Below are 17,515 nucleotides of genomic sequence, written 5' to 3' on the forward strand. Positions count from 1 at the left end.
TCAAATTGAACCCAAATTCTACAATCAGGAATATAAAGAAAAATAACTACATTAACATATAATTTTATTTTAGAAGTACAAAACAACCAAAAAACAAAACTCTGAGCATCAAGCAAGACAGATTTTTTTAATAACTCTGATTTTAAATGGGTTTCAAGGCTTTTCCTGGAATTATTTCTTTCTTAATCTGGAGAATTTAAATCCAACTTAACTGACAAAAAAACCAGCCCACTGGTTTTAGAAGGTTTTCAATTACCTAAGTGATACCCAATACCGAGTATTAACCTAAATTTAGATGAACCTAAATTTTTAGATGAATTCAAAGGAGTTAGATGTTTATCTAGCTTAGAGAAAAGAGGAAAGGGGATTTGTTTATCTCCACTAAGGACAAGCAGAAACACATCATTTTTTATTTCAGGGATTTAAAGCAGCAATTACAGAAGCTATCTATGTACTGAGATATGTGATGAAGAGGGTGACATTTTGAAAATGCTGAACATTTTTCAGGGACTATCTATTCTTTTCCAAAGAGGAAGGTTACACTTGAGATTTTTTGTGAGCCAAAAATTTTCTGTGAGAAAGCAAAATGTAAAATATTCTAGAGTATTACAACATCCAAACAAGGAAAAGGAAGACAGAAGAAAATTATGAAGTATAAAAAATAATTATAGTATAAAAAGCAATGTTCCCCAACATTCTCTATCATATTTATAAACGTGAACTCTGTTGTCGTCCACAACTAAGTAGAGTGATTCCACAACCACTTTGAAAAATTGCTGTGGTCATGACCACAATGAATAAAACTAGATAATCAAAAAAAGTTAGCTTTCTAAAATCTAAATCACTTGAAAATGTAGATGGTTTTTCTAAACAACTCTTAGGGTGAAAAGCAAAGCTTAAAATAACAGAAACTAAAGACAGTAAGAACATCATGTCAAATTTAACAAACTAATTTACAAAGTTAACCAGAGAACAGAGAATTAGTGACAACAGGCAATAAAAGATTTGATTCCCCCATCCTGGCTAACACAGTGAAACCCCGTCTCTACTTAAAAAAAAAAAAAAAAAATTAGCTGGGCATGGTGGCGGGTGTCTGTAGTCCCAGTTACTGGGGAGGCTGAGGCAGAAGAATGGCGTGAACCTGGGAGGCGGAGCTTGCAGTGAGCCAAGATCACACCACTGTACTCCGGCCTGGACAACAGAGTGAGACTCAGTCTCCAAAAAAAAAAAAAAAAAAAAAAAAGGTTCCCAACTGATTATTAAACCATAATACCAAGTGATAATAACCAAAACATACAGTACTGCCAGACAAAAGAGAATGCAGTCCTGAATCGAGATGGATATGTACATACATACACTTTTTTTTTTTTTTAAGGCAGAGTCTTGCTCTGTCGCCCAAGCTGGAGTGCAGTGACGTGATCTTGGCTCACTGTAACCTCCACAATTCTCCTGCCCTGCCTCAGCCTCCTCAGTACCTGGGATAACAGGCCCGTGCCACCACAAAATTTTTGTAATTTTCGTAGAGATGGGGTTTCACTATGTTGGCCAGGCTGGTGTCAAACTCTTGACCTCAAGTGATCCACCCGCCTCAGCCTCCCAAAGTGCTGGAATTACAGGCGAGAGCCACTGCGCCCGGCCATACACACACACTTTTAATATATCAACTAAAAAGCACACAATCGAGTTTGTACAAAATGTGGCTTGAAAGATGGCTTGTATAGACCACAGAGATGTCCCCACCACAGAGACGGGGACATGAAAACAGAGCTGATAACAGGGTAACGGGCAGCAAAGTCATGTCTGCAAACACTTGTGGAGACATACTAGTACCGAGTCAACTAATACGTCTCAACAAGCATTTGCAGACATGACTTTGCTGCCCTTCTTTACCTTGTTTCTTATACCAAGGAACACAAGATGTATATATGCACACAGAGTTTAATAAGGGCATCACTTACTATACAAAAATATCCCCTTTAAACTGGAAACCTGCATTCTCATCAAGTGTACAGATTTGGTTAGCACTGAAACAAAGGGCCCTCCAGTGTTGACTGACTGAAATACAGATTAGGAAGGACAACTTCAAGAGTGGCTGATCACTGTCACAAACTGCATGATTTTGCTTCTTCACAGGTGTTTTGAGGTTATTTTATGAGCTCCAATAAGCCATGGAAAACAAATGGTGACATCCCTTTATACCAGTTGGGAAACCACAAGTAACATTTATTTTGGGCACACCAAGATTCAAATCAAGAGGGCTTTTCAGACTCTCTCAATCAATGTTAAAAATGAAGTAACAGTATCAACGTGCAGACAGGACAACAAGCCCAGATACCTCTGCTCTGTCACAGATACCGCAGATGGCTATTTTAACACTTTCATTCTTTCAGGGAGAACGCTATCTATAATTTCACTACACTATTTTAGCAGTAAAGAAAGAAAACAAACATCTCATCTGTTAAAAATAAAACTCTAAGTAGAGTAGAATATCCATGAGTTTAAAGTACAAAATATCCTCCAATGTGGGGGTCTGACTTTTTGAGAAGCTGAAACTTATCTCCACCAACATCAACCATAGTCCCACGATTTCCTATTCTCAAAAGACAATTTACGGGCCAGGTGTGGTGGCTCACGCCTGTAATCCCAGCACTTTGGAAGGCCAAGGCAGGAGGATCATGAGGTCGGGAGTTCGAGACCAGCCTGGTTGAAACGCCGTCTCTATTAAAGATACAAAAAATTGGCCAGGCGTGGTAGCGCATGCCTGTAATCGCAGCTACTCGGAGGCTGAGGCAGGAGAATCACTTGAACCTGGGAGGCAGGGGTTGCAGTGAGCTGAGATCACACCACTGCACTCCAGCTGGGCAATAAGAGCAAAACTCTGTCTCAAAAAAAAAAAAAAAAGGAAGAAAGTCCTAACAAAACAGTCCAGAAAACTTATTTATTTTTCTGAGACAGGGTCTCTCATTCTGTTGCCCAGGCTGGAGTACAGTGGCACAATCATAGCTCGCTGCAGCCTGGAACTCCTAGGCCCAAGCAATCCTCCCACCTCAGCCTCCTGAGTAGCTGGGACTGCAAGCATGTGCCACCATGCCCAGCTAATTTTTTATTTCTTGTAGAGATGGGATCTTGCTCTATTGCCCAGACTGGCCTCAAACTCTTGGTCTCAAGTGATCCTCCTGCCTCAGCCTCCTGAAGGGCTGCAATCACAGGTGCGAGACACTGCATCCAGCCCAGAAAACAGTCCATCTTAATGCAAGAATTTAAGGTGTGCTACAATGAAAAATGAAAGACTAACACATCAACTGATCTGATCGCTTGATTAACATCTTAATTAGAGACTTCATATACTCCATTATTAAGGTTATTGTTTGTAATGAGAAAATCTGAGTTAAATAATTTTTTCATAAAGATTCTGATTGAGCCGGAAACCAAGATATGTGTCGTTTTAGTCTTCTTTCTCAGCTAAAAATTTAATCATCACATTACATTTTAGCCTTTCTTACTTAATAGCAAGAAATATATTCATTCTGGAATCATGTGGTTCATGGCTTTTCATGAGAAATCAGGACGGCTGTAGCATGCCACCAAAACTAAGGAAAGACAAGGATGGGAGCTAAGAACCAATATCCTGGCCGGGTGCAGTGGCTCATGCCTGTAATCTCAGCACTTTGGGAGGCTGAGGTGGGCGGATCACGAGGTTAGGAGTTTGAGACCAGGCTGACCAACACAGTGAAACCCTGTCTCTACTAAAAATACAAAAAATTAGCCCTGTGTGGTGGTGGGCGCCTATAATCCCAGCTACTCAGGAGGCTGGGGCAGGAGAATCATTTAAACCTGCGAGGCGGAGGTTGCGGTGAGCTGAGATCCGTGCCATTGCACTCCAGCACAGGCAACAGTGTGAGACTCTGTATCAAAAAAAAAAAAAAAAGGAAAGAAAAGAACCAATAGCCCATATAGGGTACAGAGAGATGGCCAGGGGCTTCGAGTGGCTGCTCTCGAAGAGAGAACAGCAGAAAGTATAACAATGAAAAGCAGCTTCAACACGTACTTGATTAAAATCTGGATCTTTTTCTCCATCTGGTTTAGCTTCTTCCTTGTCCTCCTCTGTTTCAGAACTACTCACATTCAGCTCTGGAGCTGAATCCTTCATCACCTGAATGTGCCAGGACAACAAAGAGAAGTAGGTCAGACCCTAGGAAGGCAGGCTATGGAGGATGTAGGGGCTGGGACCGGCAACCTTTATCAAGAGGAGGAACACCTTTATCATGGTGGGATTATAGACTGGAAAGTGGATCAAGAATCAAGCCTTCTCGGTTTTCTATGCTCTTTTAACATGTTGGTTTTTTACCCTATGACTTATTCTTGTAGTATTTAATGTGCTCACCATACATTTAAGAGGTCTCTGCAGAGCAGTTATTACTATCAGTCTTGTACAATGATGTTATTTTGCAGAAGTTCGAAGGTGCCTGACACCTTCCCCAGCACACTGATTGTTCAAGCCTTTTCAAGTTCTCAAACTGAATAGCGGCAGGAGTCACATGCTCTTTAAGAATTGAGAAAATGAAAGATGGAAGAAGCATTCTCTCGCGGAACACTATGAAATGCTCGTATTAAACTGAACAATGAAACTACAGCTAAATTGGATAGTATTTTATACTAGAGAACTAGAGATTTAAGAAAATTCTACAGGGAGAAACAGAGACATTTATACTCATTAACTTCATTTTCTCGGCAAATTAGGAAATGAAGGCCTTAGTTTATTTAACTTGTAAAGCAGAACCCTTGGCCTCCAGAGCATAATTTGTAAGTTACCCTTCTAAAAAATGTGTTTGGAAACGAGCATCAAATAAAACGTATTCCATTTTGTCTTTAATCCTAGAAACCGTGGAATTAAATAAATAAGACATCTGGAGATCTGGGTCAGGATCTACCCAAGAGCCATCCCTAATATAATAAAAATGCTTGGAAATCCAATCCAAGCAAGTATTAACACCTCCACTTCCCAAATATATCCAGTTGATTTCACCTGTCCTTGCAGGTCAATGCAAAAGGCTCTAACTGGCCTCTCTTATTCCTGTTACGCCCTCACAGCAATTCCAAACACTATAGCCAGGGTGATTTTTTTTAAAACTATAAATCAGATCATATCATGGCCTTGCTTGAAACTCTGCAGGGGCTTATAGCTACACTGGGAATAAACCCAATAAACCCGGTCTTGATAAAGGTATGATGTATAAAACCTGATAGTGTATGGTCGCTCACTCCGTATCATGATCCCTTCTTGGAATACATTTCATTCTAGATCAGCAATAGCCACTAGGGTAGCCATTAGCCACATGCAGCTATTTAATTTTAAATCAACTACTAAATTCCTCAGTCACACTAGCCACGTCGAATGCTCCACAGCCACACGTGGCCAGTGACTACTGAAGTGCGCCGCACAGATACAGAACCTAGAACCTGTCCATCACCACAGAAAGCTCTATTGGACAGCGCTGTTCTAGGTGCAATGGTTTTCACTCTGTTGCATAAGCACATTAGGCTTATCCTTTTGACCTTTGTTTCCTTTGCCTGGAAAACACTTCCCAGGCTGCATCCCTGACAGTGAGGGTTTGGGTAAAAACAACTTCTCCAAGATGCCTCTCCTGTCTACTCCCTGTCTCACGCTAACCTCCACTTTACCCTGCTAAATTTCCTTCAAAACAATCATTTCTGTGTGAAATCATATGAATTTATAGTTTATTCCTGATCTTTCTCACTAGGTCCCTATAATTTTGAAAGCAGGTATTATACCTGCCTTCTTTATCACTGTATCCTCAGCACCGGGACCATTCCTGGAACACAGCTGACATTCAATAAATATCTATGTATCAATTAATAACAAACTAAATTCTCGTACAATCACATAACTGTTCATTTTCAATTACTGTCCAATTTCAATTCTGCCAAACAGCTCTGAAGGAACAAAAATGCAGTCCTAGGCAGACCCTCAGTGCAAATACAACAGCAAATCAAGTCAAAGAGCACGCTTGATCATTACTAGTCATCGCCACAAGAGGGACCAGTACCTTTTTATTATCCACAACTTTATGGACATAGATGGTGGCTTGAGTGTACTCACGCAGGTCCCTCTGCTGCTGACACAATAAGCCTTCTCTGCATTCTGGACAGAGTTCTTTGGGGGAAAAAAAAAAGGGAAAACAGAAGTGGCTGAGGAATCATTGTTAAAGAATCAAAGATCTAAAAACATATATCAAAGTTACTAGTGAATATTCATTAAACTCTTAGTAACATTTTCTTGTTTTGAGACAAGGTTTTGCTGTGTCACCCAGGCTGGGTACAGCGGTATGAACGTAGCTCACTATAGCCTCAAACTTCTGGGCTCAAGCCATGCTCCTGACTCAGACTCTCAGCGAGTAGCTCAGACTACAGACACGTGCTACATTTTTATTATTTTGTAGAGAGAAGGTCTTGCTATGTTGCTCAGGCTGATCTGAAACTCCTGGCCTTAAGCAATCCTTCCATCTTAGTCTCTCAAAGTATTAGGATTATAGGTGTGAGCTAGTGTGCTGGCCCAAACTCTTAATAATATTTTCTATTACATGCAAATGATAAGGAAATCCATTTACTGTCCATAAAGAAACGTACAAATAATGAGATGATTATAATGAGAGTTTCCACCTGGGGAGTTGGGACCACCACATGATCTTTAAGCAGACAACACTGACACACCCATTCTTTTTAAAATGTCAGCTCTTAACTACAGAAACCAAAAGCAATATGAAAACTTACTAGGCTCAGAAATATACTGTGTTTCTGAAGGGTTTACATCTCCCACTTCAATTCTCATTATTTTAATTACATGATCCACAACAAAGAGCTTTTGTATCATTTGCCACTCACTGGGCCATATGAGAGCTATACTGTGCAAAAAAAAACACAACATGCCTTAAGACACATGGAAATTAAGAGAATTAACATAATCCATTAGTCTGCTAAACCAAAACCATCAACACTAACATTTAATCCAAAGGAATTAGAGGGAAAAGATACATATCATCAACAAAGAATAGTTTTTTATACAAAGGAATGTTACCACAGCAGCGAAACTAAATGGACTGAAATTACATGAATCAACATGGTTAGATCTCAAAAACATAATTGAGTAAAATAAGTTAGTTGCAGAAGTATAAATACAGTATGATGCCATTTATATAAAAAGTTTTAAATATGCAAGACATTATGTGCATGTATTTTTTTTTTAAACAGAATACTTTCTGAGACAGATAAACTCTATAAATTCACGACAGTGGTTCCTGCGAGAGGAAGGGTGGGAGACAGAGAGAGAAGTAGCAACAGAAGGATAAGCACTGTGGGGCCTTTAATCATACTTGAACCATTTAACTTTTAAACTGACTGGTAACACACATTTGCTTATTGGTGTATTTTCCTGAAGTCTGACATTTGCAGTAATAACAACGACAGGAAGAAAGGGAGGGAGGAAACAGAAGAGAGATGGAGAGCAAGAGAGAGAGTAACAGGGAAGGAGGGATGCAGAGAGTGAGGGAGAAAAAGACGTAGGGAGAAAATGTAGAGAATATATAAACTTTCAAGTCCCTTCAATGATGTTAAAGTACTGAAATATGAATAATAAAACTCTAGCTTAACCCCAACGGCATTTTTATTTATGTGTTCCAATTTCCTTTTCCTGATTTTTCTGACAATGTTGGAAGCATTCTACCTTCTCGTATATAATGATTTTTGGTAAAATCAGGGGAGAAATTCACAGATGAACACCTCTGGAAGTACTTAAAGCATGGAATAAAATTTTGGTTCTAAGACCCTAGAATTCCAGATGACCAGTGCAGTGGCTTGCTCTGCCACCCTGCTATCTTCCTCCTTTAATTGTCTGAAGCCTGGCAGTGGCACAACGAAACCTACAACCAAGACCATGTTGATTCTGTGATTCTGGAGGAGGTCACAGCACTGGTCACCAGCAGCGGGGGGAGGAGAAAGGGTGGCTGTGTTGTCTCCAAGAGGGACAAGGAAGGAGCAAAAAGGCAAATAGCCTTGGCAGCCTCTTGTCTTTCCTGGAGAAGTAGTCTTTCTTTTCTTTTAAAAGCGGGGGGAAACCCACAATTCAGCAAAGGACTAAATTCTTAAAATAGACTATGTCAGATGAGAAATTTCCTAAAAACACTTTATTAATCATCAGAAAGAGAAAAAAAAAATCACATAAAGAAAAGGAACTCACAGTTTAGAATCTTCTTTGGTCATGGAAGCAAATGTAAACATGAGGCCCCCATGGGGACACAAAAGAGCGCTGTTCCCAACTGATGACACAGGGCTGCATCTTGTCGGCTTTCTACTCAAATAAGACAAGGAGGAGAAATATACCTAATTACTGCATGACGAAAGAGAAGATTTTAAAATAATTATTTCAAAATCAGAGATATATTTAAGAAAATATTAGTAATTAAATGTGTTTCTTAGGCTTATTCATTTAACTTAATAGAAAAGAAAGCTTTCAGTGTGTGCTGGTGAAAGTAACCATGAAGGGTACAACAAACAGAATCCATGAAATCTTAAAAAATACCAGAGTCAAACCGAGTCATAATAACAATAAAGGAAATAAAACATATTTTGTTTCTACCTAACAAATTTCCGCCACTCTTCGACAAAGAACTGAGACACGATGTAGAGGACATCCGTATCCTAGAACACAAAAATCACAAAACAGTATCTGTCAATTTACCGCCTGCTTAACACAAATTCCTTATAATATACTTTGGTTGTCCGTATTCAAGTTTTATAAATAAAATGAAAACACAGTCCTCTACCAAAAAATAGCAGGCTGGAGTAAATCCCCTGGTTAGATAACTAAACAAATGAGAATATGAGAAGTTCTGGGTTGTTCTGAAATAGCTCACTGGGAACTTGGCAAGGGCCTTAAAAAGTAAAGATGCATTCTTTCCTTTGTGGGAATCATTATACCTCTGGCCAGTTACTGAGACACGGTCTGTTTTTATCCTGGAACAAATTTGGGAGTGAAGTCTTTTGCTCGTTTGCAATCATCTTATGTAAGGCTTCATTTTCTTCCCCTTCTCTTTCTAAAATCTGAAAGAGAATGAAGCAATCAACTGTCTCCTGCTGACAGCACATGACTTGCCTCCTCCCTACACCCCCGTCAGAAGTACAATGTTAATTTCCCTGGGAAGTCAACCCAGGAGGTGGCATGCCATTTCCCCAGATGTCAGTAGCATTCAGTACCTTGCACTGTGAACAGCACTCTTTGTAACTTGGAAACTCAGGAGCCTTTGGAAAGTACTGCTGCAGTTTGCTCCAAGCCTCTTTAGAAACAAGCCTTCTTTCATTTTCAGATATGCATAACTCACCTGAGTTTAAAAAAAAAAAATTGGAAAAAAAAAAAAAGCTGAAAAAAAGTCAATATCTATTTCCTATTTCTTAAACTTAAGAAAAATCCATAGGTGCACTTTTCTTGCTTTGCTAAAGTATGGTATTTCTAGCTCTCTTTTCTTGTTTTCAAAAACTTCTGAATTTCCAATTTCATTTTAATTCTAAAGGAGGTAGCCATTAACCTCAATTTTATGTCCTTAATCTAGGTCCGTGGTTGAAAAAAAAAATCATGAGATAAAAACAAATGTACAAAGCTAAAACCGTGCATTTTCTTTCTCCCTGCAAGGAAGGAAGTAGTCAAAAATGGGATTCCAGGAGTCCTGGGACCTCTGTGCCATGGCAGGGGCTGCTTAACAAAATCACGTGTTCTCCCACACTCAAAGGTTATCATTTCCTGCAGACTTTATTGTCTCCCATTTGACTAATCCTGAAATCACACTGCATTAAAGTAATATTTTGACAGCTGCGTCCAACCATCACAGGACCATTACCTTAAGTTATCAATTCAAACAAGATAAAGCAATCTACTGTTCAATCTGAAAACCATCTCCAGTCAAGCACCAACTTGTTTGCTATTTGCAATTTATTCTAAAGATCCCCTTCAATCTTCAAAAATCCCAGAAGACATTAAAAAAAAAAAAAAAATACTAGTCACTGCCACTCTGCCAGGACCATTCTCCTCTGGCTCTACTTGTGGTTATATTTAGTATTGTTTCAGCTGTTTCAAAGCGGTAAGTTAGTGAACTTCACTTATCTACCCATATCGGTCATTACCCAGAAAACGATCTTTAAATTTCTAACGTCGTATGTTTGTTTCTGCACCCATTGGCAAGGTACTTGTAGATTTATTAAGAGTAATAAAGCCAGGAACTTTCTAAATACGTACTACACTTTCCATAATAAATGAATTTAGAAAGATGAATATAACCAGGCAGAGTACAGCTAGCAAGTAATAAAGCTGGGATACGAAACCAGGTCTATAGGCCAGGCACAGTGGCTTGCTCCTGTAATCCCAGCACTTTGGGAGGCCGAGGCAGGTGGATCACTTGTCAGGAGTTTGAGATCAGCCTGGCCAACATGATGAAACCCTGCCTCTACTAAAAATACCAACATTAGCTGGGTATAGTGGTGCTTGCCTGTAGTCCCAGCTACTCCGGAGGCTGAGGCAAGAGGACTGCTTGAGTCTGGGAGGCAGAGATTGCAGTGGCCTGGGCAACAGAGAGACTCCATCTCAAAAACACAAAACAAAACAAAACAACAAAACCAGGTCTAAGGCCAGGTTTGGCGGTTCACACTTGTAATCCTAGCACTTTGGGAGGCCAAGGCGAGTGGATCACGAGATCAGGAGTTCGAGACCAGCCTGGCCAACATGGCGAAACCCTGTCTCTACTCAAAATACAAAAATTAGCCAGGCATGGTGGCAGGCACCTGTAATCCCAGCTACTCAGGAGGCTGAGGCAGAAGAATTGCTTGAATGAGGAAGGCGGAGGTTGCAGTGAGCCAAGATTGTGCCATTCCACTCCAGCCTGGGCGAGAAGCAAGACTCTGTCTCAAAAAACAAACAAACCAACCCAGGTCTATAGCTCATTCAAACCCCATAATATATTTTAAAATGTATTTTTTTTTATTTAATAGGAAATAGGCCAGGGGCAGTGGCTCACGCCTGTAATCCCAGCACTTTGGGAGGCTGAGGTGAGAGGATCACAAGGTCAGTAAAGACCGGCCTGACCAAAATGGTGAAACCCCATCTCTACTAAAAATACGAAAAAAAATTGGCTGGGAGTGGTGGTGCACGCCTGTAATTGCAGCTACGTGGGAGGCTGAGGCGGGAGAAGCGCTTGAACCCGGGAGGCAGAGGTTGCAGTGAGCTGGGATCACACCATTGCACTCTAGTCTGGGTGACAGAGCAAAACTCCGTCTCAAAAAAAAAAAACAAGAGTCTCATTCTGTCGCTCAGGCTGGAGTACAGTGGCAGGATCATAGCTCACTGGTGCCTCCACCTCCTGGGCTCAAGCAATCCTCCTGCCTTAGCCTCCTGAGTAGCTTGGATAACAGGCATGAGCCACCATGCCTGACTAATATTTTATTTTGTAGAGAGGGAGTCTCTCGAACTTCTGGTTTTAAACAACCCTCCTACCTCAGCCTCCAAAAATGCTGGATTATAAGCATGAGCCACTATGCCTGGTCCCTATAATTTATAATACCTCAAAATGCAACTTAACTTCTACCCCTCATCTCTTCTGGATCTCTGAATAATCCTCAAAAATTATTTTGCTTTAATAAACTTGTTACCAGAGAAATGAGGTCACAAAGTAAACATGTATTTTCTTTCTGGGTGGGCTGTTAATTTAAATTTCCCGAAAGTCTATGAAAACTTACTCTAACATGCCCATCCTCAGACACAATTAGGGAATTTATTTTTTAAAAATGAAAGAAAAAGATTAATTGGATTATCAAACCTTAACTTAGTAAGTCCTTATGGTGAAGTATAATGTAACTATAAAAAAGATTAAGGTAGACTTCCATGACCTGATTTGGAAAGAACTCCATGGCAATTATAATATTTAAATGGTTTCTTTTTTATGCTTTAAAAAAAAAAGAGATTCTTTGTGTGTGGTATAACTCCATGTGGTTATGAGAAAACAATAATGGGAATGTGCACACACACTTTACTATTAAATGAGCAGAGGAGACCACAGACACTGTGGGTGCGCGGCTTCATTCTGATATCGGAGTACTTTTAGGTGGTGACTGGCTTTTATGTGGGATGAGTGTTTCTCATATGATTAGGAAAGAACAACCAAAATTCATTTCTGAGATCAGAATAATAGTAAATAATCATTTTACTATAGTCTAGTTGGTAATAAATATATATAGTCCTTCACTCTACTTCTTAGCTGAGTTTCTAAATTTAATTTCCTATTATTCTAATAATTACTACCACAGTAGTTGCTAATATGTAATATTAACTATGAATATTAATACAATTAATGTAATTAATAATGAAATAAATATACTTGAATATTGTCTATGACCTCAAAATAGTTAAATAAATTTGGGTTGCTCTTTTCACTGTGACATATAAATTGTTAGAAATTAAACTTGTATCCTGCAATGAATCATGTTATTTCTTAAATTTTAAGAGAAAGCCAATCAACTAAATCCATTCTATGAGCAATATCTCCCAAAACAAGATCAAAGAAGTCAAGAGAGATTCAATTCACTAAACATAACTGGATATTCTAAAACTCAAAGATTCTTCTGGTAAAAAGAGAAATCTAGTTAACAATGAATTTAGAGATACTGGATAAATGATCCTCAACCCCTCATCCTAAATCTAGTTCAAACTGCATATAATACTTTGGGCTTCGGGACATCTCAAGAAGTACTCTCAAAATAACAAAACACAACACAGCCCATCATCTAAGCAAACTAGGTGTAACAAACAAGGTAAGCTATAGGAAAGTTATTCACTTAAAGGAATACAAAGTAAAATGGATAAGAAAACTTGATACATATAATATCTGTATTATAAAGCTTCTTATATAATATCTGCAACAAATACTGAACTCTAGGATAGTAAATCTTCCAATGGAATATAATCCAATGATTAATTCACACAAAACCTATGATATATTAAATACATGTAATACATTAGAAATATACAGGAATTTTGTTATAAAAATATCAAAATTTAAGTCAAGGACTTTCCAGGTTAAAATGGTGTTTAAAACTGCATTTACTTTAAGAGCCTCATGAAACATCATTAAATCACAATAAAAAATAAAAAATAAAAAATAAACTTTTATTTTTAGAAACGGGATCTCACTCTATCACCCAGGCTGGAGTTCAGTGGTGTGATCATAGCTCACTGTAACCACGATCTAATGGGCTCAAGCAATGCTCTTGCCTCCGTTTCCTGGGTATCTAGGACTACAGCCATGTGCCACTTTGCCTGGCTAATTTTTACTTTATTTCTTAATAGAGATGTGGTCTCACTATGTTGCCCAGGCTGCTCTCAAATGCCTCAGCCTCTTAAAGTGCTGTGATTATAGATGTGAACCACCACACCAAAGGATTTATATTTATATAAAAAGACATACAGCTATAAAGATGAAAACAACAGAGGGAACAACAGGGATAAAAATTATAAGGGTTTAAAAGAAGGTGAATGAGACACAATAAAAATTAAGTTGGCAAAAGTCAAGAAGTAGCCAGATTTGCTACACTGCAGTACTGTCCCCACAGACGCAAGAACTGGGGGCTCATGAAGTAAAGGTAGGGATTTACAAAAAATGAGAGAAGGGATGGAAAGTCTACTTAAGAGGTATGTAGTCAGATGCTCAGTCCCCTTCTCTGCCCTTGAGATCACTGTCCCCTCTAGCCACCAAAGACTACATGCTTATTTTCAGACAACAAAACCTAACCTGCACAGGGGACACAAAACACAGAGACAAATGAAGCGACAAGCTGAGACAGGGAGAATTAAACCTTTCCACTCTTGAATGCGGGGACTCCAAAGTCCTCTTCTTTCTACAGCTTCTGAAGAGTGACAGCAGGTCTGAATTTTCTAGGCAGGCGAATGAAAGATACTTATGGAAAAACCTTGGTGGCCCAATAGCAGACAGCGCCATTGGGAATTTCCCAGTGAAACAAGCCGGCTGGGGCACCGAACTAGTGAAGTTCAGTCGCCAAGCCCCTCCAAGACACACCTGGCTTCCACAGAGTGCCCAGCATAATAAATGAACCCGTACAACACTGGGGACAAAGATCTTACGAGCCTACCAGAAATTGAAGTGGAGAAAAATGACCTACAAACAATGGCTTTGGACTTCTGAATGGTACGTTCAAACCACTATCACAAGTCTCTTTAGTTTTTACGGAAAAAATATTTCCAACAGACAGTTAAATACCTAGGCAAAACTATCCATTGCAGTGTGGTGATCCTAGACAGGTGACTCTTGCCTCTCTGTGCCTCAGTTTACTTACTCATCAGTAGAATGGATGCGATAATATACTGATAGTACAGGGTTGTTAGATTAAGTGAGTTGGCCAGGCATGGTAGCTGACGCCTGTAATCCCAGCACTTTGGGAGGCCAAGATAGGCAGATCAACTGAGGTCAGGAGTTCAAGACCAGTCTGGCCAACATGGCAAAACCCCATCTCTACTAAAAACCAAAAATTAACTGGGAGTGGTGGCACATGCCTATAGTTCCATGTACTCAGGAAGCTGAGAATCATTTGAACCTGGAAGGTGGAGGTTGCAGTGAGCCGAGATCACACCACTGCGCTCCAACCTGGGCGACACAGTGAGACTCCATCTCAAAAAAAAAAACAAAAAACAAAAAACCAGATTAAGTGAGTTAATATTTGTAAATGTGGAAAACTACAGGCAAATGGTAAACATTCAATAATTGCCCACTATAATCTCCTCCTACCAACATCATCAGCACACCTCCAGAAAGAGGTTTTAACAGAAACTTAATGAGTAAAGTGGATTTCTAAGTAAGGCTAGGTATCCTATACCAGAAAAATTTTACTCTGGACACATGGTACACTGACAGATAACATAACACAAAAACAACGGTAGAAAACTATCTTTTTTTTTTTTTTTTTTTTTGAGACAGGGTCTCGCTCTATTGCCCAGACTGGAGTGCAATGGCACCATCTTGGCTCACTGCAACCTCCGCCTCCTGGGTTCAAGCAATTCTCCTGGGTCAGCCTCCCGAGTGGTTGGGATTACCGGCGCCCGCCATGGTTTTTGTATTTTTGCCCAAAATAATTACAAATTTTGTAAATTTGCCCAGCTAATTTTTGTATTTTTGTAGAGATGGGGTTTCACCATGTTGGCCAGGCTGGTCTCAAACTCCTGACCTCAAGTGATCCGCCCGCCTCAGCCTCCCAAAGTGCTGGGATTACAGGAATGAGCCATCATGCCCGGCCAAACTATCCTTTAAAATATTAGAGAACAAAGTATGGCACCAAAACACTAGAGTTACAGATCAAGATAACGGCCTAAAAAAATCACGCTTGTATACAATTTCTTCCTCCCTCCCTCCCTCCCTTCCTTTCTTTCTCTTTCTCACTCTCTCGGTTTTGTTTTGTTTTGAGACAAGGTCTTGCTTGGTCACCCAGGCTGGAGTACAGTGGCATGTGAATATGGCTCACTGCAGCCTCGACCTCCTGGGCTCAGGTAATCCTCTCAATGTAGCCTCTCATGTAGCTGGGAACACAGGTGCACACCATCACCACCCCTGGCTAATTTCTTGATGTTTCTGTAGCGATGGGGTCTTGCCATGATGCCCAGGATAGTCTCGAACTCTTGGACTCAAGTGATCCTCCCGCCTTGGCTTCCCAAAGTGCTGGGATTACAGGTGTGAGCCACCGCCCCGGCCCTCTTATGTACAATTTCTGATAGGCTAGGGAGTGGAGTATGTGTCCTGAAATGACATTCAGCTTTGCCATGCTTTGTAGTCAAAACTGTCGGTACTGAAATGACATGATAAAAGGTGGGAAGGCAGAACAAAGGTCAGTGAGCTAAGGAGCACGAGGACAATCTAAGTTCCAGCACTGTTTCAAGTGGTAGCACCAAGCATGAAACAATACTCTGCCACGGATGCTTCAACTCTCAATATGGAGACACCAATCCCATGTGTCCACAACTATGCTGTGAAGGTTAGAAAAGGTGATAAGAGAGCATCACTGGAAAAATACACCTCCTTCTGGCTATTCACCCGAACTTCCTTCCCCTGTTTATTTCCTCATGCTATTCAGCACTCACGAGGTCAGCTCACCTTCTTCTGCTGTGCACCCGTAGTGTAAAAGACCAACCAGTAGACAGATAGGGTGATACGATGGAAAGAACAGAGGAATTTGGGACTCACAGAGACCAAGACCCAAACACACACCCCAGGATGGCTGCTTGCTAGTTGTGTGGCCTGTAAATGGGAATGCCACTCACCTAGTGGCCTAAAGTGCAGTGAGATAATCCAGAATGGTAGTACCACTATAGTGACAAACACCATCACCAGTGTCATCAACGGCACTTCATATAAAAGTGCCAGCGTGCATCAGGGATAAAAGTGAGACATTATCCACTGGTTCACAGTCAACTGATGAAACAAGAACTATAGTTAAGAATTTATTAGGATTAACAGGAATCCGAAATATTAGCAATAAATTAACACATAACAAGAAACGCATGAACATGGGTTAACAAAACAAACCACTGACAGGCCAACTTTTCTGTGTCAAATTTATTGTCCTATTTATTTTAATGAGATGGGGTAACGCGCTGTCGTCCAGGCTGGAGTGCAGCATCGTGATCATAGCTCACTCTAGCCTCAGACTCCTGGGTCAAGTGATCCTCTCACCCTCCTGAGAAACTGGGACTGCAGGCACACACCACCAAACCCACTTAACATTTTTTTAGAGACAGGGTCTTGCTGTGTTGCCCGGACTAGTCTCAAACTCCTGGGCTCAAGCAATCCTCCTACCTGATCCTTCCTAGTAGCTGGGATTATAGGTGCAAGCTACGGCACTCAGTGCTCAGACTTTTTGAAGGTGGGAAGGGGAACTTATGAAGTAGAAAGCTTTGAGAAACAGACACCTGCTTGACTTTCAGAGTGCTATTAGAATAGAAAATTGTGTCTAATATATGATGAATCCCTTGCACAATCATCTTGTAAAAGCTACTTATCAGAAGTAAGCATTCACCAAGACCAAGTAAACAAATACATGAACAAATACATAGAATTAAATGAGGATTTAGAATTTGGCTTTTTAAAAAACTATCTAGCACATAGTACACAGCAGCTGGTCAATACACAAACAAGAAACTAAACCAAGTCAAGACCAGTGGCTCATGCCTATAATCTCACCACTATGGGAGGTAAAGGTGGGAAGCAAATTTAAAAATTAGCTGGGTGTGATGGTGCATGCCTACGGTCCCAGCTACTCAGGAGGCCAAGGCAGAAGGATCACTTGAGCCCAGGATGTTGATGCTGCACTAAGCTAGGACAGCGATAGAGAGAGATCATGTTGCAGATAAAATAAATAAATAAAAAACCACAGATAGCCCTAACAAGATGAAGAAGAA

The 17,515-nt window shown here is 40.2% G+C and overlaps 1 protein-coding gene across 5 annotated transcripts in view; it reads right to left on the reverse strand.

The window, feature by feature from the left end:
* USP48 (ubiquitin specific peptidase 48) overlaps window positions 1-17,515 on the reverse strand; it is a 104,376-nt gene that overhangs the window by 19,374 nt on the left and 67,487 nt on the right. For all 5 annotated transcript variants that reach the window (XM_025400369.1, XM_025400376.1, XM_025400361.1 and 2 more), the window contains 7 exons: window positions 9,271-9,395; window positions 8,995-9,117; window positions 8,654-8,715; window positions 8,255-8,365; window positions 6,793-6,923; window positions 6,069-6,175; window positions 4,049-4,153 (listed from right to left, as the gene is read on the reverse strand). In XM_025400369.1, coding sequence (XP_025256154.1) covers window positions 4,049-4,153; window positions 6,069-6,175; window positions 6,793-6,923; window positions 8,255-8,365; window positions 8,654-8,715; window positions 8,995-9,117; window positions 9,271-9,395 — 764 coding nt within the window. The remainder of the gene's footprint in view (window positions 1-4,048; window positions 4,154-6,068; window positions 6,176-6,792; window positions 6,924-8,254; window positions 8,366-8,653; window positions 8,716-8,994; window positions 9,118-9,270; window positions 9,396-17,515) is intronic.

Source organism: Theropithecus gelada, chromosome 1, assembly GCF_003255815.1.
Source record: "Theropithecus gelada isolate Dixy chromosome 1, Tgel_1.0, whole genome shotgun sequence".
In the NCBI taxonomy this organism is placed as follows: Eukaryota; Metazoa; Chordata; class Mammalia; order Primates; family Cercopithecidae; genus Theropithecus; species Theropithecus gelada.